Source organism: Mixophyes fleayi, chromosome 1, assembly GCF_038048845.1.
Source record: "Mixophyes fleayi isolate aMixFle1 chromosome 1, aMixFle1.hap1, whole genome shotgun sequence".
Lineage (NCBI taxonomy): Eukaryota > Metazoa > Chordata > Amphibia > Anura > Limnodynastidae > Mixophyes > Mixophyes fleayi.
This window is the reverse complement of record NC_134402.1, coordinates 348,464,779-348,491,569: the sequence shown is the minus strand read 5'-3', so window position 1 is coordinate 348,491,569 and position 26,791 is coordinate 348,464,779. Positions and strand designations below refer to the sequence as shown.

The window sequence follows — 26,791 nt, the reverse complement described above, 5'->3', positions numbered from 1 at the left end:
AGCCAACAAAGCGTAAAAAGAACCAACTGAAAAGTAATCGCAAACATCCAGAGCAAGAGGAGGGAGCGTAGAAGATGCAGGGAAGCTCCAGAAGACTGAGACCGAGGACAAAATGCTGGAATGATATTCTACTGGTTCAAGTGAAAGAGAGAGACCACCTTCGGCACCATGGAGGGTTTAGTACGAAGCACCAAGCAGATTGAAGTACCAGAATAGGGGTTTGCAACACAGCGCCCCCCCAACTCAGACACGTGACAAGCAGAGGAAATGGCAAGTAAAAACACCACCTTCCAAGTAACATACTGGAGATAACGAATCCAAAGGCTTGTAGGTTTCCTTTCCTGAACACCAAATTAACATCCCAAGACATACAAGGCGCTGAGCATGTAGAACTCCTTTCAGAACAGTTTGGACATCACTTATGACGGCCATCTTGAGATGAAAGAGAGTGAGACTTGCAGTTTCAGAGAAGAGAGGCGAGGGCCTTTATTAAACCCGACAGGAAAAATAGCAAGCGGGACAGACTAAAGTGTGATCTTCACACCACTGGATTTAAGCCTTCCACACCCGATAATTTAAAGAGGAAGACTGTTTTTGCGCTTTATTCATAGTACCCACAATCATTTTGCGAGAGACCCTGTGACCTCAATATCGGGGTCTCTGCAACAATGCTGTCGAAGCCAGACAACCTAAAGAGTGTCAATAAAGAAGGCCTTGTACCAGATCTAGAAGATCTAGACAAAGAGGCAACCAGTAATGTGCACCTACCGCCATCCATAGAACGTGATAGTACCATATTAGTCGATGGGTAAAAGTGAAAAATGTCCCAGAAGAGGAGAAAGGAAGGAGCTGTTTCTAAAGCGATGCTAGGCGGTAAAATGGCGGCCCCCGCTTTTTTTATGATTATGTTTAGAGGTATGAAATTACAACCGCCTTTTTCATGAAGTTTTTAATGAAGTGTCTTAATTTTCCCTACTGGTTATTTAATAAAATGATATGAGTTATACAAGAGGTTGTGCGCCTATTTAGAGATTTGTGTCATGTGCTGCATGAGCGTTTTAACAGACTGCTCCATCAATCCAGCTTGAAGCTGTGCCTTAATCTAAGGTGATCTGCTTCGGTGGACGTCACCGCCAAGATCTACAAGCACCTGTTTCTCGTTGCTTGGGGACATCAGACTGCTTCCGGAGCTCCATGGGGGCAGTGCGATGGTTAGAGTACAGCACACACTCCTCTAAACAGTGAAGGAGCTGGCAGGCAGTTGGGGAAGGTGAAGCCCATTGGTCACTCGGTCCCGATTAGGGATACATCCACAAACAGGCTCTTATGTAAACATTTGAAAAGTTAAAAGTAAAAATATATGAGCCCATAGAACAATGCCCCACTCCAGAGATATCTCCGAAGGGAGGGGAATAGTAGGGGAGGAGCTAGCCACTCAAAATGTTTTGAGTGCTAAAGTGCATTTTCTCCAGATCCACCTACTATACTTCAATGTGTTCCAGTGTCCCCCAGTGGCAAAATAGAAAAATAGGTGATTGTACTTCATAAACACTTCTGTTGTAGGGATCAATAGATCAACTTGCATTTGTGCTAGCTGCATTTCAGAATTGTGGAAAATACATTTTAAAGATGAACTCAAGCCTAGACTTTTATTTAGTTTATTATATTTATCTGAATTGAGAGTATCAGTTATCACTATCTTTTCGCCTAACATGCTGATCTTAACCTAAACTACAAATCATGTTTAGAATGGAGTTCTTTTTTGTTAAAGTTACCAGTGCTTTATATTTAATGCTATTCCTTTTGTCTGTTTTTGTTGTTTTTTTTAAATAGTATATCTATTAAATGTTTTATGACATGACCATTTTAATCTGCAGTATAATGGAATCAGCTAAAGGAAATGATATACATGAGACATGTATATTTAGGAGCATATAATTAATAATTGCTTTTTGTAATTTTTTTTGCTTTATTTTCGTAGGGTTGAAGTAGATGACAGCACTGACGCATATGTGAAAGTGCTACAACAAAATGTTCGATCTGATACACAGATGGTATGTACTATAAAGGAAATGAATGTTAATATAAACAAAGAAATGTCTTTAAATAAAAAGTGTCAGATTGCTGATGTTGAACCATACATTTTGAATCCTCTAGTTTTGGCTCTCTCAAATTTCTTCCTCTTAAGCTGAGTATTGTGCACGATTAACCACAATTTGGTCAGATTTGCTACCATAATCACGTCAAAATTCATTGCATCTGCTGATTTGGTTTTATAAATTTCCTAAAAATCACTATCATCGATGGAACGATGATGGGCAAATGTGGAAGTGTGTATGCATGTATGCACTAATGACCAGCAGCATAGGCAGATATCCGTAATGTACAGAGTTCTGATCTTTTCAGCAGATGGTCATGAAACATGAATATCACAGGTTTGAATGTAAAGTGTGTAGGTGAGTATGCATGAATCGGCATGATTATCGAGACTTTCAGTCGTTTGTAAAATCTTTCCAGAAATCACATCTGAAGTAAAATGCAATCGTATGTACCTAGCTCTACTCTATCCGTTTTCTCTTTCTTTCTCTGTTTACTAAAATATGTGATCAGCAACAATAAATGTTCTAGTATGTTGCAGTAAATTGAACATTTATTCACTACAAATGTTTTATGTAACCAATTCCTTAACTTTAGGCCCAGATGGAAATTCAGATTGCGGTAAAGGAAAAAATGTACTTCCACGAAATATTCTACAAAATGCTACTGATGCCCAATTAGATGTACAGTGTTATCCATATAAATAACCAGGGACTTAAGTATGGCAAAACAAAGTCATGTCTTTATCTAGACTAATAAAGTGTGGACAAACATACTGCAGACACTAGCCCCTCCACCACAAATATAGGAGACACCAGTAGGCCCAACTTCAATCAAATGGGGAGATCGGGAACGACGGCATGCCAAGTCACTATTTTGCCTGGCCTCATCAAATCCTCACTTTCACCCTTTTAGGCTTTGCACCCCTCTCCCACAGTAGTGTTCTTCTGTCTTCTCACAGAACGCGTTTAATGCTCCCCTTGGCCGCCATAGATCAATCTTTTAGGGGCTGCTTGCTTCTGAACTGTGTCCCTTGCAAAGAAATCGCAGTCGACCATCCACACCTTGACCCACAAAAACAGTTTTAGCTGTTACTGGACCACTTAAAGTCACCCATTTCCCCCAGTTGTAGAGATTTTGACATTCATCTCTGCAGCGATGTGTAATAATCCCTGCATATCTAAAAAATTTTACTAGAGCAACACCCATTGGGTTGGGCCATCTCTTCCCATGAACCATGTCTACCAGCAACAGAGAACGTGGGCCGTTTCAATTCTTTATCATGTCCCATCGGAAGGCAGCAGTTTTTAGAGGTGCCTGCTCTCCTTAAACTTCCCTGTAATGAGTCAACCTCTTATGATTTGCAAATCATTTTTTTTAAATAATATGTTCGTAACTGCAAGTGTTTTTTCCTGGTGGTTAGGATTTGGAGCTCTTACTGCCACGGCTCAGGTTTGATTTCCTGTGGCACATTGGTTTGCATCGCTGTCTCACATCTCTGGGTTAGATTCCAGACTAGTGCATGTGTCTGTGTGGCTTGAATAAAAATTGCAACCTCCACTGGGCAAGTAGTAATTATGATTAAATATTCTCTATAAAGTGCTAATGAATATGTAGTCGCTATATAAACAATTGTTAATTATATGTTTCTAAGACTATCAAAAATTCTGTGAGTTTTATGGAAAAATGCATCCTGGTGTCATTACACTGTAAGGGCCTGAATCATTAAGCATGTAACTGCCTTATTGGCCATATATAGGTTTTGCTTACACCTGTAGTGAGATCTGTTCTTTGTTAAGATTGGGTGTATTTTAAAACTCCTCCCTGCTCCACTACACACAGTAGCCACAGGCTCTATACAGTGTGACAAATAGAATAATAATAAAAAAAAATGCTTGGGATTGACCCCCCTCCTAATTATATTATCCCTTGTGCTACCAGCCTAGTGTTGGTAATTGCAAAATTGAGTGGAGGTGACGGAACGTTGGGTGCCCCCAATTTTATAAAAACCAGCACTAGGCAAGGTCCCCCTGTCATAATGACAAACCAGTATGAGGCTGTGCAGTACTGGGCTGAATTCCCTAGGGAGTGGGGTCCACAAAAAAAAAAGCTGAAAGCACTAGTGTCTTCCCACACCCCTGGGCGGTAGGTGTTGGGTAATAAAGTGTACAAATGTATAAAACACAATTTTACTTTGTGGAACTGCAAGTGCCAGCCAACCCAGGCTGCCATTAACAATCTGGGCATGCTGATGCTTTTAGAACTACAACCACCAACATATTTATGGCAGCCAGGGGATGCTGGCACTTGGAGAACCACACCCTGACACCCAGGGCCTGCTGAGTCATGTTTTCCCTCAAAGTAAAATTTAAAGTATTCCCCTCTTTTAAACCACATTAGTTTATTAGAAATATAAAAACTAGACTATAGTGTAATTAAATCGGACATCTCTTTGTAACCACATCATTTTATTAAAAATAATAAATCCCCATATATTTACGATCTGCTCTCTTCACTTGTAATCAATCCAATCTTTTAAGCCTTTGAACCACAATGCTTGAAATCATAAACAAAACCAAAATATTCCAAGGCCCAGTAGAAAAATCGCATTCTAAGGTCAGTAGTTGTTCATTGCAAAAAAAAAAAAAACAACAATATTCCACAGGTAGTTGAAAATAATCTTCTTTTCTCCTTCATCCTATCTGGAGGAGACAGCTACCATGGGGTTGTAGTTGGAGAGTGTGATGTTGGCACTTAAATAGTTATTTTTTGTGGCTGCTGACAGACTCCTCCCTCCTGCAACTCCCCTGTAGCTAATCAGTGTAGTCTAAGTGCCCAAGGAGTTGGGCTGTCTTTCCCTTTGCTGCTGTTTATTTATTTTTGTAGGCTGTTTTATCCTATTTGTAAAGGGGGGGGGAAGAAGATAGGAGAAGTGCTAGGACAGTTAGGCTGCATACCTTGCAGGTCACTGCAGCACTGTCTGGTAGCAAAGCGGCTGCACTCAGAATCAGCACTTGTCTTCTTTCCTTTTGAGGTTGGCGCGTGGCGGAGAAGAGCTGCGGTCACTACATTTCCTGGGGACTGGCACTGCTCTGTGGAGCATAGAGCACCGGAAATCAGAAGTGATCTTGGAAGCTACCAAGTCCCTTCCTCAGAAAGGGGGGTTGGAGCTACACTGGACAATGCATTTAATGCATTAGGAAAGAGACAGTCTGGGGACTTAACAAGAGAAGCGCCGCAGACAAACTCTTAAAAGCAGTCAGGAGGACCGCTGGACGTTGCAGACAGGGAGGAGTTATTATTGAGCTCCCCATGTCTTGATCGGCAGGTTGGTTTTCTTCCACGGGGACAAAGCATCGTGTGGAGGAAAATATTTTGCGGTCATACTCAAACAGACTTGGCTCCTGCTGGACTCCCTCCTACCTGCTACACATTAGCCTGAAAGATTACTTATTATTCTTTATTTATATTACACTGTACTTGCTATATAAAGTAGAGGTATATTGTGTTTTACAAGAGATATAGTGAAGTAGCTACTTCATTAAATATATTGTTTTCTGCTCACTATAATGTATACATATATAATTTGATTTGATACTACTGGTGACTTTGTCAGTGATTAGTGTATTCTTAGTGTCACCCTAACTTGTGTGATTGTCTACTATATTTTCTTTTCCGCTATTCTTCCTATTCAGTAATTATGTCTGATAAGCTGAAATCTACCAAAGTTTTATAATTGCTCAAAATGGAAAATTAAATGGTCTGTGGGACAACAGGACCCGGGGCCCTCTGTGAGGCGGGGTTCCTGGCCGTGCAGTCTCAGGTTTCGGTTCCTACAGCCCTGTAGGACCCGAGGTGGGCAATGTCTTTACAACAATCAGTGGATTCTCTGGTGCAGCTCTTAAGCCGCCCAAGAGAGACCCCTGTGGCTGAACATCCCTCTATCTCGTTAGTAGGGGTAGCCCAGACGGCTATACTTTACCAACAAGAGGAGAATGCAGGTGTAGGTCCAAATGGTCTTCCATCCTCATTAACTCCTTCAGGCCTTTCTAAGGGGGATCCAGGCTGGTCCAGTGCCTTGGTTAGCGGTATAGATAAATTAAACCGGTTTTTAGACTACCCAAGTCTATGGGGGGTCTAGAAACAAGAAACACAAAGTGAGCCATAACCTCTTCTCGGTCTCTGACTATGAAGCATCATCAGAAGAGGACGGTGAACTTCTGGATGATCATGTGGGGCACTCGGAATGGAAAAGAGTTTGGTATAAAGTACTTATATGTCTTAAATTCAGTTAAAATAAATCTTTATTATGTAAATAAACAAAATCTAGTAACGAAATATTAAAAGTTGCAAATGTTTCACACACAATAAGATTGAATTGACACTGTTAAAATAGACAATATTAAATTGTCTTGCCGCGCCACTGCTCTGAAGTAATGATTATGCTGATCTAATATACCATGGACCCATGCCATAAATAACAAGTATATTCGCATTTAATACCCATTCAACACATTTATATGTTATCCTCTTAATAGCATTTAAACACCACCCAAATGATATAAAGGCGATGTGATGCTCCTCATTAAATAGGGAGACACTGCTGGTCGTAGTGTTCACAAATGGGGTTAATGGAATTGCTTATAATATCCACTAAAATTATCGGAGTCTGCAATCTTATATACGTTACTTGCCCTTTGGGTTTATATAAAGATTGCCCCCCCCCCCCCTTTTTTTAGTTTAGTTGGGTATTTTCAATCTAATAACCATGAATATCATTATTATGATCTATTGTCACGAGTAGACTTCTAAAAAAAATTTCTTTCTAAGTCTCTATCCCCGGGACTATTGGTAGGGTTAACCCACTAATGAGCTGATAATTGGCTTTTTAGATATCTGCATGAGGCAGCGTTATCTTAAATATATGAATAGCGCTATTAAACCCTGACAGTGCTGTGAGCAAAACGTCCCAGAACATTAATATAAAGTTTCTATCTTGATCATTGTAAGACGACTTTAAATAACAAGGGTAGTAAATGTAGGAGCAGCGAGCGTGGCGTCTGCCGACGCGTGATTCGCTATTAGCTTTGCCTTGTCAAAACGATCTCCTCTGGTGTCCTCGAAGACTGTTCTTTTCCACGGGGCTCCCTGCATGTGAAACAAAGCAACTACCTCTGCGAGAGGCCATCAATGCGCTCTGATTTTTTTCTGAGTAGTTATTCCAGTGCAGGAATCTCAGAAAGGTTTCTGGTTTTATTCCAATCTGTTTCTTGTTCCAAAACCCGACGTTTCATTCAGGCAGATTCTAAATGTTAAATCTTTGGATTCCCAGGGTTGGGTGCCCAGAACCATCCTTGCAGATGGGTGATTCACAGTATGAAGAAGGGGAGTATATGGTGGCTTTAGACATAAAGGATGCCTATTTGCATGTTCACTTCTGGGAAAGTCATCAGTCCTTCCACAGGTTTGCGGTTCAGTCAAATCACTACCATATCCAGACACTTCCGTTTTGGTCTGGCCACAGCTCCTCGGGTCTTCACTAAGATCATGGCGGTCATAGCTGCGCTGTTGAGGTCCAAGGAGATTACATTCATCCTTGAACTGGATGATCATCTTCTAAAGGCGGAGTCCCCTGCACTACTCTTGTCTCATATCCGGGTATCGACCCAGACTTGGGAGTCCCACGGCTGGATCCTCAGTTTCAAGAAGTCCAAGTTGACTCCAACCCAGCGGATGATCTTTTTGGGACTTCTATTCGACACTTAAAAACAACGGATGTTCCTGTCTCCGAACTAGATTAAGCCCTTGCAGAAGATGGTAAGATTTTTGTTGGCTGTCAAACGACCTTTGTACACTTCTGAATATAAGTTGTGGGTAAGATGGTGTTGATTTTTTTAAGGTGGTCCACTCAACTCTGTTTCATGCACGGCATTTCCGTTGGAACTTCTTTCGAAGTGGAACATATCCCACCGGCACCTTTCCTGTCAGGTGTTTCTTCTTTGTTGTCAAGTTTTCTGTCACTCCTTTGGTGGCTGCAGAAGCACAATCTTTCCAGAGGTCCCTTATTCTCGATCTGGGATTGGATTTTGGTTGCAACGGATGCCAGCTTTCAGGTTGGGGTGCCATCTGTTTTCATGCCTGGTTTGAGGTTCTTTGAAATCTGGAAGTTTTCAAGCTTCCAATCAATGTGTTGGAACTGTGAGCTCTCTTATCAGCGCAAAATATTTGTGTTTCAGTGCTTGCTACTTTATCCTCTTCTAGTATTTCAGAAGGAGAGGGCAATTCTTTGAACCAATCCTTCCTTCCATTCTAAAGTTGTGCCCGAATTTCACATAAATCAGGAAATTATTTACCCTGCCTTGTTTAAATGTAGATCTTCGAAGGATGAATTTACTCTCCGTTCTTTAGATGTGGTCCGTGATTGAGAATATTTTGGTCCTCTATGATGCACACAGGAGAGGCTGGGCAGCCACTAAGGTGACTATTGCTCATTGGGTTACGGCTTTAATCCGTTTTGCGGTGGTGCTGTGCAGCCTGTTCTAGATAGGCTGCGCGAGGACGGTTAGTGCTTCCTGGGTGGCACGGTGCCTCGACTGAGTAGCTGTGTCGGGCCTCCGCCTGGTTCTCCGTTACACGTTTTCTCTGTTTTATAGGTTCAGTGTGTTTGTTTCAGGGGATGCAAGATGTGGGAAAAATGGGCTTTGCACCGTTTATTCTGAAAGTTCCCACCCGTATTTGCAGATTTGGGATGTCTCTGGTGTTCCCCAATTGGAGGATAGGGAAAATAGAATTTTTATACTTATGTATAATCCGTCTCTTATTCCATTTGGGGACACTGGGTGCCCACCATTGACGCTCTAGTTTATCCTTTTGTATGGCATGTAGCTTTTTTTTGTTGAAGAGTATGTTCTTTCTTTTTCTGATGTTTTTTCTCTATTGTCTCCTTTTCTGTGTGGCTTGGTTAAACATAAACTGATGCCTATACAGTAGGTGAGAGTACAGAGAAGGAGGAGCTAGAGTTATTTAACAGTTCTTAAAATGAACATCGCCTATTCCTACTACGCTTTGTCCTAATGTTCCCAGTGTCCCCCAATGGACTAAGAGAATCTGCTTTTAAGTAAGTGTAAAAATCCTATTATCCATACACTGGGATTACCCAGTGTGCGATATTAAATAACCTCAGCAAGGGTTATATCTGCAGTAGCGTGACCTGTCACCAAGATTTGCTTCTTTCTCTATTGGGAACCTGCACTTCAGCCTATCTATGTCAATCTTAATAACCAAGTAATATATTAGAAATTTGGGGCCCTCAGATTTATCCTGAGCCATGGGGTCGTCAAATTGCCCAAGTATACACTTTAGCTCCCCCAACAAGCAGCCATGCTGGTCTGAGAGAGTCTATGAACCTGACGAACCTGAACCCCAATGAGGACTCTGGGCCTGATGCAGAGTTTGCCACAAATTGTGTTCACTAGAAAAAGCCACACTTGTGGGTATATGCAAAGCTGCAAGATACGTGCAGTACTGCGCCAGAAGTATATTTGCCCAGTTTACCTCAGGCATATGTCCTGTCCCGAAAACTTTTTCCTATTGCTTTTATTTGCAATAAATGTATTTGTTTTTCAGTATCAACAAAACTACAGAAATATCTAATGGAGAAGAAATTTTGCTTTGACGTCCCCGGTCTCTCCTGCCATGGGGACAGCCACCCTCTTCTGATAATGCGTGTCCAGTTACTAGATAACAGAACACATCTTTAATCTTTGTATTGATGGTCATTTTGAGGTCACTGACTGCTGGTACCTTAATTGTTCTGCCTGTTTAATACTGGCTCTGGCACTGAACCACCTGGTTCTGACTTTGACCTGCTCCTATTGTTCTGCCTTACAGTTTGGTTCTGTTAGATCTCCTGGTTCTGACTTGGGACTTTGCCTCACTACTCCTCTTCCTCACATATTTATTCCTTTTGGATCGTCTAGTTCTGACCTCCCTCGGTACTTCACTGTCTGTTCTGGTTCTTGCCTGCTTTGTCCACCACTCTAATTTTGACTCCAGCTACCTCGCTATTGACTATCATTGATGGCCGTGATTTGCACGTACCATGCAGCTAAGGCCAAATTTACTTGCAAGGGTCCTTGGTGAACAACGCGGGTGTGTTAGACTACATGCTTCTTTGTTCCGTTGTGAGAACTACTAGCACAGTGTTGGCTAACCTGTGACACTATAGGGGGTAAATGTATCAAACTGCGAGTTTGCCAGTGTGTTGAAATCGCGGCAAAACCGCGATTTCTTTTTTTTAAAAAACTGGAAATGTATCAAGCTGCAATTTTGACACTCATGTTCAAAATCGCTGGTCATCTCTGGCGATTTTGAGCGATGTAGTTTAGCTAACTCTCCTGTGTTTGGCAAACTCTCCTGTGTTGTAACAGTGAGTTGTAAACACATCACTGTTACACTGCCCCTGTCATACAGCTGCCGGAGCTCCGGCAGCTGTAAAAACTGTAAAGAACAGATCAAAGTGAAAAAAAAAAAGCGTGGGGCCCCCCTCTATTCCAGCTTAACCCTAGTGCTGCCTGACTAGTGCTGGTCCCGTGAAAATCGGGGAAAAATTTTGTGTGGGGTCCCCCCGATTTTCACTTTACCAGCACTAGGCAAACCAGCCAGGGTTGGCAGCACTATAGCAGGGGGACGCGCGGCAGGGGTCCCCCTGCCATAATGACTAACCAACCCTAGACTGTTCAGCGCTGGGCTGGATTCCCTAGGGAGTGGGGTCCGCTGAAAAAAACGAGCGGGCCCCCCCCCCCTAGAAAGAACCAGCCCAGTGCTGATAGCACTAGGGCTCTTCCTACTACCCCTGGGCTGTGGGTAGTAGGGTAATACGGTGGTAAATAGTGAAAAAAAAAAAAACTGACACCAATTTTGTTTGTGGAACTACATGTCCCAGCCAGCCAGGTTGCCAAAAACAGTGTGGCCATGCTGGTGCTTGTATAAGCACCAGCATACCCACGGCAGCCAGGGCATGTTGGCACTTGGAGAACCACAAGTGCTGACATCCCTGGCTTGCTGGGCCCTGTAGTTCCACAAAGAAAAAAGTTAACAAAACCACAAGTCCCTCATAAAAACCACATATATTTATTAAAAATAAAAACCCCACAATAAATACACTACCCACCCTCTTTTTTACCACATCTATTTAATAAAAATAAAAAAAAACAAATACTTACCAATGATGTCTTCTTTCTTCTTACCTCCATCTTGACGGCTTGCCCCAGTCCCAGCCATTTTATACCTCCATAAACGATTGTTGAAAAACTGGAACACTTCGCCCAGAAGGGGCCCATATTTGTACATCCCGAATCTTTGTGCTTGATTGAAGAAAAATAAAAAAAGTCTTCAGATGCCGCAAACACCTCCTAACTAGTAGGAGGTCTGTTTCGCAATGATCTTACGTTGTTTGCGTAAGTTCAAAGTACTGTATTATGGGATTTTCCCACGCTAGTGGGCAAATCACCTATTACTGTATTTAGCGCTTACGCAATTAACGTAGCTCATTGCGCATGCGCAACGCTACTTGCGTAAGCTGTATTTACTGTATTACAGCTTACGCAAGTAGCGTTGCACATGCGCAATGAGCTATGTTAATTGCGTAAGCGCTAAATACAGTAATAGGTGATTTGCCCACTAGCCAAAACATAAAACACACAACATAACTTGAGCTGTTAAATGCATAGAAAAATAGCCAGTTGTGTAAAATAAGCTGTATCTGCATTAAAATAACATAACCACAGATCGCTCTGTTTTGTACCTTCTCACATCCTCTATTGTTACCAAAAGAATGGTTACTAAGTGATATTGTACAATTGAAAGTACCGTTGTAGGTTCAATCTTGTTGATAAAGTAGTAATCCAAGTTGATGCAGTCCTCCAGAAGTAACAGGCTTGTGCACGAGTGGTGTTGTGCCAGATGATCAAATATAACCTCCCGGGGATCGAGTGTACCGCCTGATGTGTAGCGTCTAATGGGACTCAGGTTCCAACGCCGTGAAGCATCTAAACGGACTCTGGATATTGAGGATTATATCTTCCATGGTGATGTAGATGTAAAACTTGTAACAATGTGTTGATTAGTTCCAGTCGCCAGCAGTGCCCTCCGATCCGTATATCGGCACCCAAGGAAGACCAGAACAATCGATAAATATCAACAAACTTTATTGTGCCATACAAAAGTACATCAGTACTTACACTTCAGTAAATGTCAAGCATGATAAAGTTCCACAGGGGAACGAAACGCGTTGAGGAGACAATTAAGAATATTTTGACATTTACTGAAGTGTAAGTACTGATGTACTTTTGTATGGCATGTCAAAGTCGTATAATTGGATGAACGAAAGTATATTGGTTTAATATTGGTTTGCCGGGCGTATTGCGAAGCGTACGCCACGTGTTATGTGACGTGGTGCGTTCGCACGGTAAAATACGCACGCACACAACAGTTAGTTATTTATATAATTTCATATTGGTTCTGTTACACTGTAATTCAGGAGCAGATAGTATTCGGTTTATTATTAGTCTATATATATATATATATATATATATATATAGTGATTATATGTACATTGTAGTGTTATTAAAGGTTTAGGTAATAGGAAAGGTGTCATGCCTGATATATTGAAGCCCTAATCATCAGCAGCTGTCCGGTGCAGTCGGCGAAGAGATCGCACATTGCATACTTTAGTTATTAATATTGGAGAGTAAACCTTTGTATGATACTGGCTATGAAAAGGAGCAGACCCCCTGGAGAGAAGACCCCCACCTTTGGATTCCTTAGATTGAATCAACCTATTACCTGTCTGGCCTGGACCCACCCAACGTCTGGACCTATAGAAACAATCTACGTCATCTCTATTGTTCACAATGAAACACTGACTGTATATATATTAGCTGCATCTCACTGGGGCCTCAGTCAGCTCTGACACAATATTCTATACAGAATATTGTCCATCGGGTCCCGTGGGTGCGCAGCTTGCGCAAGCGATTGCATTGGTATGTACTTATCTTTTGGTATTGGCTGTGCTGTACTGTACTTTATCATGATATAATAATGTATTGAATTATTGACTATTTACATCTGCTAAAATAAATCACTTTGTGCTTTGGACACACATACAATTGATTGGGCAATGCTTACTTTAAAACGATAGAATTACTTTAATAGGCACAATAAAGTTTGTTGATATTTATCGATTGTTCTGGTCTTCCTTGGGTGCCGATACACGGATCGGAGGGCACTGCTGGCCCTGCTTTTGCCTGTAGAATCTGTATACGGACAGAAGTGTATTCTGTGTGCATGCTGAGTTTGAATTTACAACACTCATGAGCCCCATTTTTCTCTTTCTATTTTATTATGAATTATACAGTTGCATTTTATTAGGTTTCACAGACATATGACCTTTTATTTATTGCGTAGAAAGTATTTTTTTAGTGTGTCTGTCTTTGTGAGTTTTCTCCAAGGCGTTTTCTTATATTTTTCTATGTCTGTTTATTTTTTTCAGGTTGTTTGCATTCTGTCCAGTAATAGAAAGGATCGATACGATGCTATCAAGAAGTATTTGTGTGTTGATTGCCCCGTTCCAAGTCAGTGTGTAATTGCAAGGACTTTAAGCAAACCACAAACTATAGTCTCCGTTGCAACAAAAATTGCTTTACAGATGAACTGTAAAATGGGTGGAGAACTTTGGAGCGTTGAAATACCAGTACGTATGTGTATGTTTTTCAGATTTCAGAGCACAGTTTCTAATAACATTGAAAGCAAAAATGCATTTGGTCCTCAGACACGTGACATTTGTTTTTTTATATACTTGTATTAGAAAACTTATGTGAGACAGTCATTTTTTTTTATTTTTTTTGTGGAAACTAAAATTTGGTTGCTTAACCTACATTCCAGATCACAAAACATTAGAGGCCTTATTCATTTTGGAATGCAAAGTGAATACAGTTTGCGTTTTTTAAATTTGGATGGAAATTGAACGCCTATATTACCCTTATTCAAGTTCAAGCGAATCATGGAAGAATCATTTTCATTCAAATATGGTTATAAGTATGTTGTGGTTATACGGTAATTACCGTATGCAGACAGACAGAACACACTGCAATATATGTACAATGCTTATGTGCAGTATAAAGTCCCATCAGAACGCATGGGGAAAAAAATTATACATTAGCAACTTTTACTGCTATAAATAATAAAAATACATTTAAAAAAAATGTATCTTTTTTTTTTTTTTCTTGCCTACATGAAATACATATACTAGGATGTTCTAAATGCCAACTGTATATAAAATGTATATTTGCAAACACATGTTCTGGCATGCATATGTATCCGTCATTACTACCAATCAGAATTTACACCTTCCCTGTAGCTGGTGCAAGTGATACAGCTAATAATCCCCTACCTTACAGATGGCCAGAGGTTGAAACAGACGACCATAGCATGCCCTTACTGAACATTGTCTACATGCATACGCCACTTCAAACCGTGGGCAGACGGAAGTGTCATTTGCGTTTGTACATGATTTGCATGCGCCTGCTTTCATTAGTGCAAAATCCTTTTCTGGCCATGCAAGAAGTGGCACGCAGTGGGACTTGCGTCCAGAGATGAATCAAGCCCTAGGTGTAAATCACTCTCGCCTCTCTTTCTACCAGCGCAAGAAAACATATTGTTGAATATTTATTCTAGGGAGGCCCCCTTCAGCAGTCATCTCAAATCTTGTTATCTGAGCTCTCAATAGTACATAAACTGTAAATGTATATTAAGAAAAATATACACATCTAAGATATGTGTCTTTGAAATTAGACTATGTTTCCTCCATCCAATCCTTTTTTCTTTGTTTCACTTTTTCTTTTTGTTTTTGTTTACTTTTTTTTTTTTTTATTGGATCCAGATATTGGGCCTGATTAATGAAGTCACGCATTCTGAGCATATTTAGACTTTGCGTATGCCCTATTTCAGCAAAGCATTGATTTCAAGATGGGTGTATTTTTCAAATCAGTGGCAGGTCTTAAAAACATTTTTTCTCTACATGAAATACATTTTTTGGAATGTCGTTAATGTCTACTGAACATAAAATACATTTTTACAGTTGCTTGTGATTACAAACACGTTATAATATGCATACGACTGTATCCCTTCTGCTTGGAACTTAGACTAGCCCTATAGCTGGAGCAAAGGATACAGCAAAAAAAACGCAGACCACAGCGCTGGATACTTCCGTGTACGGACTTTGCGTCATGCACTTGACTTTGGCACGCTTCTACTGTACATTCACTGTGATAAAACACCCCCTCCCTACCTAGCTCACTCCTCAAAATCGTATTCTGTAGCAAGTGTCATTTACGTGAACTGAAGTACGGAACAGGACTGCGTTGCCGTCCGTTTCTGCCAGTTCAGGGCATGCGCAGAGTGATTTTGCGTATGATACGCTGAAAATTGGTAGGTACACATGCTTTGATGAATAAGGCCAATCTTTTTTTCTTTCACATCCTATTAAGGACACTGGTGATGGGTGTAGAGAGGGTCCAGGCAAGAGTTCGGCATTTTAAATTTTCTACAGTAAGTGAAACTCCTCCACCTTTTCATCAGGGCGGCCTCTGGCAGCAAAGGATTTTTTTTGCTTCAAAGGGGGTGGGATTTGACAGAAGTGCAGATGGTTTTTATTTCAGGAATTTTTTCATTCATAACCACTATAATTCCCTCCTATAGCTCCTTGGGATTCAACCTTAATATTACTCTTGTTTAGGGAAACTGATGATCTCTTTTAAGCAAGTAATTGCGAGATGGATTACTTTGGAAGGATATTCTACCAGATCTTTGAGCGCCTTCTGGGCGGTATGCCGTGGAGCCTCAGCTGAGCAGCTTTGTCGAGCTGCTGCTATGTACTCAGTTTATGTGTTGTTTAAGGTTTACATGCTGAATGTTTTCTCATCAAAAGTTACTACCATAGATGGAAGTAGTTACGCACTGCAACTCCTGAGAGTATTCACCCATATAGGCTCCTTTGGGTCATCGTTGGTGTCCCCCATAGGATATAAGAGAAAATTGAATTTTTGTACTTGAAAATCCTTTTCTCTGATCCACTGGGGGATACTGTGCCGTCCACCCTATATGCTCTTGTTCTCCTGTAAGTGTGTTTTTGAGTAATGTTGTTTCTCGCTTTGTTCTTTTCATCTTCTTTCTTCTCTGTGATTTGGCCGGGTGTCAATAACCTGTAATTTGTGCATAATTTCTCGCTCTATACAGTGTTTTTTTTTTAGGTCATCATCTATACTGTGAAGAAGCAGGTATAATAAACACTGTTCGCATCAGATCATTTTCATAATATCACTTAATTTTTCCCGATGGCGACACCATTTAAAGTACATAGTTGTGGGATTACAAATTGGAGCATGGACATGACCACAAGTGCATGCTGCCACTTGTAGTGCCACAACTATGTCCCCATGTGTTGTCATGAAAATGATCTGGCCCACTAATTTATTCATAAAACAATTTGGCCACCGTAAGATTATTTTTACCACTTTAAACAAGAAATCTTGATTGTCCTCATATTTAAAACTTGTATTGTGTTTCCTGTTATGTTAACATTGGCCAGATAGCTCAAACAGCATGCTTTTTTTTCTGTTCAATCTTGGACAAGTTTCAGTTTCTATTTAATTTTCAGCGAGTTTGATTAAACAAATGGCGTGATAAGTGTTTTAAATATCAAGAGAAATCACCGGAGTTCGGATTTTGGAATGTCAGTCACAGGTTAAAACATATGGCTACTTTGCACATAAAATCGTCAGTGATCCCGAGCGATTTGAAACCGCTTAAAAATCAATGCTTGATACAATTATCCTCTGGAATGATTCAAATGAGGACATCAAGAACATTGGAATGCAGAGGAAGTAATCAAAGTGGGCTGGAAAATTTTACACAGATTAAGAAGGTGACTTTAACCCAAACAACAGAGCTCCCAGGGCTGCAAGGTAAAATACCTCTTCTGCCTTGTGAATTCCTCCCATGGTATAAGATGTGAGTCAATCAGGAGCAGACATGAGGTGTCCGTCACCTTTAAGCTGACCACATGTTACAATCTGATCTGCTTTACTTTTGAATTAATAATTTGTGTGCGAGTGAAAATAGATTCAGCATAATCAAATGAAGATGAAAAAAATTATTAATGTTCTTATAGGTTAAGTAAAAATGTATAATTTGAAAGGATCAAATTACTTCTGAATGAAGTATATGTTTTGTAGTCATACTGTAAGAAGTGTAACAATCCTACAGCTTTTCACTTTGTCCATGCCTTGAAAATGTTTTTCTGCTGTCAGTTGAAAAGTGTATGAAAGTGGGATTTTCTTACTTCCTCTTCCTATTCCATGACAAACCTTAAGGTGGGTTACCGCTTTTTCAGCGGAATAGAGAGAGGAAAAAAGTCTGACACTCTGAAAGGTATATAATGTAGCCCCTTACACAGCTTGTTTATTTCCTCTCTCTTCATCGCTTAGTAAGGCAGTGGTTGTGTAGGGAGTGTTTATGGTTTTCTATTTAAGCAGATACCTATGCTTTCCCAGTCTTTCCAGAGGATCACACAATAATTTGGCATGCCCATCTTGGCATAGGTGGATACCTGGAACACAATCCCAACATCTATGAAGTGGAAGCGATAGATGGGTTATGTTGGCAATAGGGGACTGCAATGCCTCTTTATCAATCAACTAAATGTGAAGTGGCTGACGTCACTTCTGGGGTCACTGGTCATAGTATTAGTGCAGTAGGGTTTGTGGAGCTGCTTCAATCTACTGATTCTTGGAAGCACAGTATCGCTGAGTCTAAGCTGGGTAGACACCACCGCAATTGACATTCAAATCACAACATTCACAACCATTTGGTCAGATATGGAAAGAGTGTGTGTGCTCTCATGATCATGTTTTATCGTACCAATACACATCGCATCTGTTGATTTGGTTTTATTAACTTGAAATTCACTATCAACGATGAAACAATGTCTTTTCAGCAGATGTTATGAGAGATGAAGATTACAGATCTGAAGATAAATTGTGTAGGTGTGTAATCTGATTTTTCATCGAGACTTGGTGAAATCTTGAAACATTACATCTGAAGTATGATTATATAGGTGTGTACTCAGCTTTAGTACACAGCCTGCAGCATGGATCCGGAACCAGCCCTCTAAGAAGCCTAAAGTCACCCATTCTAGGTGTTCCCATATATTTGGGTTTTTCGTCATAACTAATATAGTAAAGTATGTCTGTGTGTATTTTCTTAACAATTATAAACAATATATTGCACCCCCAGAAAGATGTACATAATTTATTGGATGGATGATTTAGTATTATGCATCAAAAGTGGAGTTTCAGTTCACCAAGGGGTTAAAAGGTCCATGGGGTATATTTACTAAACTGACAGTTTGAAAAAGTAGAGATGTTTCCTATAGCAACCAATCAGATTCTAGCTGTCATTTTGTAGCATGTACTAAATAAATGATAGCTAGAATCTGAATGGTTGCTATAGGCAACATCTCTACTTTTTCAAACCCGCAATTTAGTTAATATCCCCCCTGTTCTTAGATGTGCATGGAATTGGTAAGCATGTAGGAAAGGTTTCCTCAGTGAAATCTGTATACTCGTACAGTGATCAATGTTCAGATGGTGAAGCAGTTTAAATCAGAGAGGAATCGAGATATTTTACCATGCTATAGTGAATACATTGATTAAAAATATCGGTAGGTATATGGGAATACAACAGTTCTATCACATTTACTGGATACTTTTTTTGAAGACAAGCATTGCAGATACAATGATTAATGAAATCCTAAGTGAAAAAATGTAAACAATTGGAAAAGCCACAATGATTCATAGATAAAGCATCCTTCAGCGAACTTGCTGTGATACAGGTTCGCATGTATGCAAATATTTGGATACAGATACTCAAGATGAGTTGAGGACATTGTAAACAAGGGGTAGAAGATAGTTTGTGTTTGTGAAATCATATCTCCCTGCATCCCAAGCACAATGAAGACATTAAACAACTGTTTGAAAACTTTCTTGGAGAAGTAAGTTTTTACTCTGGTGACTACAGCACAGGAAGGCATAGGCATGTACTTTAAAACTGTCACGATCTGCCTCCTGCAGCTCCTGTTTGGCAGGAGCTATGTTGGACCTTCTGGATATATATAGCCTGCAGTACCACCATGCCACCAAGGGGGCAATTGTGATGCTTGAATGGTTTCCCTTCCTGCTGAACTAAGCTTATTCTCAGGATGATTTACACCTGCAGCTATTCCTTAAAAGACAGCCTCGCCCAGCAGTCTGGGCCAGATCATCAGGTCTACCTGATAGGAAGCAATCCTTTTGACTCCTGGTTATTCTTACTGAGTACCTGACTTGTGGTTTTGCTGTTCATTCCAGTGCCACAGACACAGCTCAGCATTCATCCAGTTCCTGAGTTATACATCTGTGTGGATCTCTGTGCTTCTGCAGCTCATTGCTTCTCAGTGTAAACTGTTCAGCTTACTTCCACATTTACCTGCTGTCTGCTTTCAAATGTTTCAGCATTATCAGGCTACTCATCTCGCCACCTTTCCAGAGGTATTCAACCCTGCAACCCGCAGGCTACTCATCTCTCCACCTTTCCAGAGGTATGCAACATGCAGGCTACTCATTTCTGCACCTTTCCAGAGGTATCCAACCCTGCTACCCGCAGGCTACTCATCTCTCCATCATTCCAGAGATCACAAACCCAGCAACCCGCAGGCTACTACACTCACCACCTCCAGAGGTATCAAACCCTGCAATCCGCAGGCTACTCCTCTCACCACCTCCCCCAGAGGTATTCAACCCTGCAATTTGCAGGCTACTCGTCTCACCAACTTTCCAGGGTATCTGACCCTGCAATCCGCAAGCTACCCATCTCCCCACCTTTCCAGAGCTATCTAACCCTGCAATTCGCAGGCTAGTTATCTCTCCACCTCTACCAGAGGTATCCACCCAGCAACCCGCTGACTACAGCATCTCACCATCACTTTACAGTATTGCCTATTCTGTTATTAAGATGTGTGGTTATATTAGTGCCTTACCAGTTATTGTACCCTGAACCTATATTACTTGTGTTTCTAATAAAACCACTTAGTTCACCTACTTTCTCTCCGTGGTCTTACCTTGGGAACACTGACAAAAGCATTTTTGGCAGAGATTCATTCAGGGGGGTTTTAAACAGTGCTTGACTTAAGAAACCTCAATCACTTTGTAGAGACAAATAATTTCCACATGTAGTCAGTCAATTTATTCATCAGGATAGGGGAGTTTTTGACATCAATATACCTACAATGTGCATATTTGCACATCCCTCACTTCTTCCCCTGCTTTTGTCACCAATTCCGGTTTACATGCCTACCGTTTGGCTAATAAACAGCCCCAGGACATTATCCAAGGTGTTGGTAGTATTGGTGATGTTTCTCAGAGAACAGGGGATTGCAGTGTTCCCATACCTAGGCAACATCTTTGTAGTAGGGAATTCAGAACACAGCACCTAAGTCAGCACAGAGATCTGTCTGTTAAAGATCCTTGACTACAAAATATACTGGGACAAGAGTTTAAGGTTATGGGCAAAATTTTTGAGAATGAAACAAATATTCTTTTTCACAAAGTTTGCTGCTTCAGTTTTTAGACCGTTTTATGTCAGATGTTGCTATGGTATACTGAAGTAAAATTGCAAATGCTTTTATTGACAATTACATTTCGTCCTGGCATGCTGTCAATCATCTTCTGGCCCACATACTGACTGATAGCCACCCATTCTTGCCTAATCAATGTTTGGAGTTTGTCAGAATTTGTGGGTTTTTATTTGTCCACCCGCCTCTTGAGGATTGACCACAAGTTCTCAATGGGATTAAGGTCTGGGTAGTTTCCAGGCCATGGGTCCAAAATTTAAATGTTTTGATCCCCGAGCCACTTAGTTATCACTTCGCCTTATGGCAAGGTGCTCCATCATGCTGGAAAAGGCATTGTTCTTTATCAAATTGTTCTTGGATGGTTGGGATAAGTTGCTCTTGGAGGATGTTTTGTTTCCATTCTTTATTCATGGCTGTGTTCTTAGGCAAAATTGTGAATGAGCCCATTCCCATGGCTGAGAAACAAACCCACACATCAATGGTCTCGGGATGCTTTACTGTTGGCATGACACAGGACTCATGATAGCGTTTACCTTCCCTTCTCCGGACAAGCGCTTTTCCAGATGCCCAATACAATCTGAAAGGGGATTCATCAGACAAAATGACTTTATTTCAGTCCTCAGCAATCGAATCCCTGTACCTTTTGCAGAATATCAGTCTGAAGATACCGGGTTTTCTGGCCCAATTCTACCCACTTCACACTGTCTACTCAGGGGTGCCTTGCTATGTCAGGGAAGTCTACCCAGTACCTTCTATGGTTCTCAGGCAAATGCAGTTAGAAAGTGAAGCAATACATTTGTTGTAGCAAAAACAATCATTTGATTATTATATACGCACACAGTAAATATATGCCAGGAAGGTTTACCACATCTGTCTCTTACACATCTAGTTTAAGGAGCTACAGTCGACTGGCTGTTCGGACTTGATGACTCGTGGATCTGCCAATATATTTCACTGGTAGAGAACAGCATCTCTAAAACCAGCCACCCTGCAGCTTCCAGTCCCAGAATAAATAGATCCTCCTCCCCTGGAGTGGCTCCTTATTAGAGATGCTCAGGCTCGGTTCCCCGAGAACTGAACACACCTGAGCTTATGGGATCCGAGTCGGCTCGGTACTTTCGCACACCCTCTGAATCTAAAACGAGGCAAAACGTCATTATTGCGAGGACGGATCTCACGATTTTTGGATTCCTTTTTTTAGATCCAACATGAGGGACGGAGGGCCCAAGGACAATTCCATCTTGCACCATTTTTCTTTTCTGCCACTGCTGTGTGCCATTGTGTCCTAGATGTGCTAGGAACTGCTATTTGTTTGTGTCATTGGTCTGTCGCTTACCATCCAGCCAGGTCGCTGCAGTATTTGTCCAAAAGTGTATGAAAATAATATTGTGGTCTGTGAGGTGGTCAAAATTGACTGAAAATGACTTGAAATTAGCGTTATCTAGGTTAATAATGTAGGAACAAATCCTAAAATATGCTAAAATCACATATTTTAGGATTTTTTCTAAAAAAACAAAACAAAACACACAAGGTCAGTTTTGCCAAAGTCAAAACCAAAACACGAAGCTAATCCAGATCCAAAACTTGTTCACGGGGGTCAGTGAGCATCTCTACTCCTTATATCTAGGGTCTAATTTCCACAGTGTTTTCCCCTCCCTAGGCAATCCCCTGGGTCTATCCTTCTTAACCATTGGTGGGTGCTGTATCAGGGGGTTGGAGGGGGAGTGGAGATGAGATGTACTTCCACAGAAGGTCCCCTGCTGGGCTCTCGACAAAATGTCTTAACTAGTCATGCTGAGAACAATGGATACTAATTGGCCTTCCCCCTCACCTGTATCCTGCAATCAGATCCTTACCCATAACCCACCTGTCTTCACTTTAAGGACAATGACTAGCAGCTTCCATGCAATATCCACAAGATACAATATACATATTTACAATGATCTACAATGTCCCCTTATCCACATGTAATTAGACACTGCATTGGTATTCTGTTGAGCTGGGGAACAAAAGCAAAGACTATAAAAAGTACATGCTATATTCCACATTTTGAGAGAAACGAGGGACAGGCTGGTCATGGTGATATTAATACCTTGTTTCACCACACAGTCTATTCCTGTTGTTTTTCCTGGATAGAATTGACTTCTTGCTGGCCTTCTAGACACCAGGCCATCCTCCAAAAGTCTTTGCCTCACTGTGCATCAGATGCACTGATACCTGCCTGCTGCCATTCCTCTGCACTGGTGGTGTCCCAATCCCGCAGCTGAATCAACCTTGGGAGACGGTCCTGGCGTTTGATGGAAGTTCTTGGCGCTCTGAAGCCTTCTTCACAACTATTGAACCTCTCTTATTGAAGTTCTTGATGATCCGATAAATGGTTAATTTAAGTGTACTTACTAGCAGCAATGTCCTTGCCTGTGAAGCCCTTTTTGTGCAAAGCAATGATGACTGCACGTGTTTCCTTGCAGGTAACCATGGTTAACAGAGAAAGAACATTTATTTCAAGCACCGCCCTCCTTTTAATGCTTCCAGTCCGTTATTCTAGCTCAATCAGCATGACAGAGTGATCTCCAGCCTTGTCCTCGTCAACACTTTCACCTGTGTTAACAAGGGAATCACTGATCTGATGTCAACTGGTCCTTTTGTAGCAGGGCTGAAATGCAGTGGAAATGTTGTTTTTAGGATAACGTTCATTGTCATGGCAAAGAGAGACTTTGAATTTAATTGCAATTCATCTGATCACTCTTCATGACTTACAGGAGTATATGCATATTGCCATCATAAACTGTGGCGGCAGATTTTGTGAAAATAATTATTTGTTCTATTGCAACAGATAGAATTCCTATGAGTATGAATAGATATAGATCAAGAAAGTTCAACAGCAGTCATCAATAAGAATTTGTCTCAGACTGTAAGGAATATTTTCGTTGATCTTAAGTGTCCTGCCACGGGCAAGATTGCGCATGAGAAATCTCCAGCTACAAGTGCTTGACCAATGGGATCACAATCCAAAGCCCCTGGATTTGTAATCCTGGAAGGTCCATGCCAAGGACAAAAACAACCAAAAAACGCCCTATAAAGGTGGATACGTCAAGTGATAGTTCAAGGCTATACGAGGAAGTATAAGAGGTGCTAAACATATTGAGGGCACGTTCCACAAGGGCAGTGGTGACTTTATGGGCACATACAGCTCAGGTTTCTGAAAATGACTTAAGCAGAGCTGCAGGATGAACCTGCTACATATTTTTTCTATACTTTTTTGCATGTGGTCACACAAATTGAAACCTCCACGCATTTGAAGAATAAATTCTTTTAATTTCAGGAGCTCAATTTTTGAGATTTCTATTCAGGATCTAAATTATTTCTTATAGAATTTACCACAGGGTATTGCCTGGGTACATCCCTTCAGTAAAGGCTGCCAATAAGTAGAAAATGGAAATAAGCAAATTATACTCACTGCTCATTTCATTTCCTTGAAATATTGTATGGCACCTATAATATTGTAGATAGTTATGTTCTTTTTCAGGGGCCCTTGTGAACTTAATGTTGGATAAACTATGGAAGGAAGAGTCATAATATAACTTGTGATGTGTTAATCTTTCCCTACTCACCTGAAAATGGGATAATCCATCACTAAGGGCTTCTGTGAAGTATTTCAAAGAAATTAAATTATCAGTGAGTTTAATTCGCTTATAAAACCCTTTCAGGAGAATCAGCCATTTGACAGGAGCCTAAAGGGTGACTCTCTGTTATACCGAGCAGCCTATCTAACATCTGGGGTATTGGGATTTTACCAGTAAAGTATCTCTATGTATATACATCTCCTTTGATAATAGTTTACCAGTTTATTACAAATGTTACACAGTTGGTTTGCAAAAGATCTTTTGAATACATGTTACTTGGTATTCAGTTAAGAGCCCCAAGCTTAATTCAGTTACACTTGTGGCCAACTTGCACAATATCTGCCCATGCATGCCAAACACGATTGGGACCCTTTAATGCAGGCTAGCTAATGTTCGTACTTGCAAGCTGATTGACGGACATCTTCCAAGCACATTTACAAATATGTCCTATAATGATGTTATAGACTTTAATGAGATTATTATTGTGGTTTTTGGTCCATACATACTGTGATATTTACCCAGTTGTCTGATATTTGCTGCTAATTTACTTCAATTGCCCAATTTTTGTTGCAATATCACAATGTGTATACCCAGCATTATCAAGTGCCTTTAACAGGAATGTATTATATTAATTAGCAATTCATTTCGTTTTGTTTTATATTATTATAGCTGAAAGAGTTGATGATTGTTGGCATTGATTGTTATCACGACACTTTAGCTGGGAAAAGATCTATTGCTGGTTTTGTTGCCAGTTTGAACCAAGGAATGACTCGGTAAGAAGAAATTGTAATCTTAGTTTTAGTTCTGTTTGAGAAACTTACTGTTTGCTTGTTATAGAATTAATAAAAATATTGTGGATCATAATAATTTGTTGGATTTTGGTGGAAGTAGAACATACCACTTGAAGGTCTGAATATTTAACAAGACAACAATTACTTGTCTTTAGCTGCTTTGACAAAATTCCTCCTTAGTAGCATGATTGAGGGTCATCTAGCATTTCTTCACAATAGTGCATGAACTTATATTTGTGGGTTTAAAAGCCATATTAAATGCAGAGGAGACCTGAAACAGGCCTCCTATGGAAAACATTACCTTGCACATCAGTGCAAAATTTGTATAATAGTAACCCTTATTAGAATTTGCATTGTAAACTTTCATGGGCATGACCCTCTCTATCCTCTGTTTCTCTTTCATCCTATCTGGGGGACACTGCTACCATGGGGTTGTATGTGGGGAGCTTGGAGTTGGCACTTAACAAGTTAATTTAATACTTGCTGACAGACTCCTACCCTCTGCAACCCTCTCTAGCCTCAGTGTTTGTTAAGTGCCCAAGGAGTTGGGCTTACTGTGGCTGCTCTGTAGCTACATCTTGCTGATTTTATTTTTATTTTGATTCTATTTTCATTTATTTTACAAACTGTGTCTTAGCTGCACTGCAGCACATGCACTGGTTGGGATACTATGCATAACTGACGGGGGACTCCTATGCAGAAAATGGCTGCAGCCGACAGAGTTCAGTGAGAGCAGGACGGCTCTCACTGCCAGCGGTCTCGGGGACCGCTGTCACACCGGAGTCCCTTTCCTTGCATAGAGACCATAAGGTCACTACATTTAAGGGTACCGGCGCTGCCACTATGGGCAGAGTGCGCCGGTACTCAGTAAATGGCACTCTCCATTTCGATGGATTGTACCAAGTCTCCCGTTCTTCAAAGCATAGGGGGGACTTGAGTGCACACTTTCGGTGTCATCTTTGTTACAACAGAGACAATAGGTGTAATGGCTGTGGTGTGCTTAAACATATAGAAGCAGCACCAAAAAGGCAGCAGGTGCCCTACATAGCCTTTATGAGAAGGTGGAGAACTGGGCTCCCCCGTTCTGGCAGGCTACACGGACTCTTCCTGAAGCAAGAAGATACACATGAGACGGAGAGGCTGCAGATACAGACTTGCTGACTGGCCTCTTTCTCTGAGACACCGTGTACTAAATATCTGGAGGCTAAGTACCTACTTTTAATTTCTGTTATTATTATTATAGATATTAAAAAACAAAATAAGAGAGAGTAAAAAAAGTATTGCTAGATGTCCTGTGCTGCCATTAGCTAGAGAGTGTCGGACATTGCAATATGCGGGCGGCCATTCCTAAATTGGATTATATCACTCCCCCGCAAATGGGGATGGGAACTAGGAACCACGATTTGGCCCACATAGGAGAAATAAGAGTATGAGGCTGACGTGGGCTTACTATAGAAGCACCACAGAAACAGCCGTTTTTTGGCAGATATCATTATGGATAAGAGAGAATGCAGGGTGAAGCAGCCCGTTTAGGTGTTTCTCCCTCATCTGCT

General features: G+C 40.9%; 1 protein-coding gene across 1 annotated transcript in view; it reads left to right on the top strand.

Moving 5' to 3' along the window:
• Positions 1-26,791, top strand: part of PIWIL1 (piwi like RNA-mediated gene silencing 1) — a 240,637-nt gene that overhangs the window by 164,688 nt on the left and 49,158 nt on the right. The window contains exons 14-16 of the mRNA XM_075176746.1: positions 1,982-2,054; positions 13,649-13,849; positions 25,117-25,220. Of these exons, the coding sequence (XP_075032847.1) occupies positions 1,982-2,054; positions 13,649-13,849; positions 25,117-25,220 (378 nt within the window). The remainder of the gene's footprint in view (positions 1-1,981; positions 2,055-13,648; positions 13,850-25,116; positions 25,221-26,791) is intronic.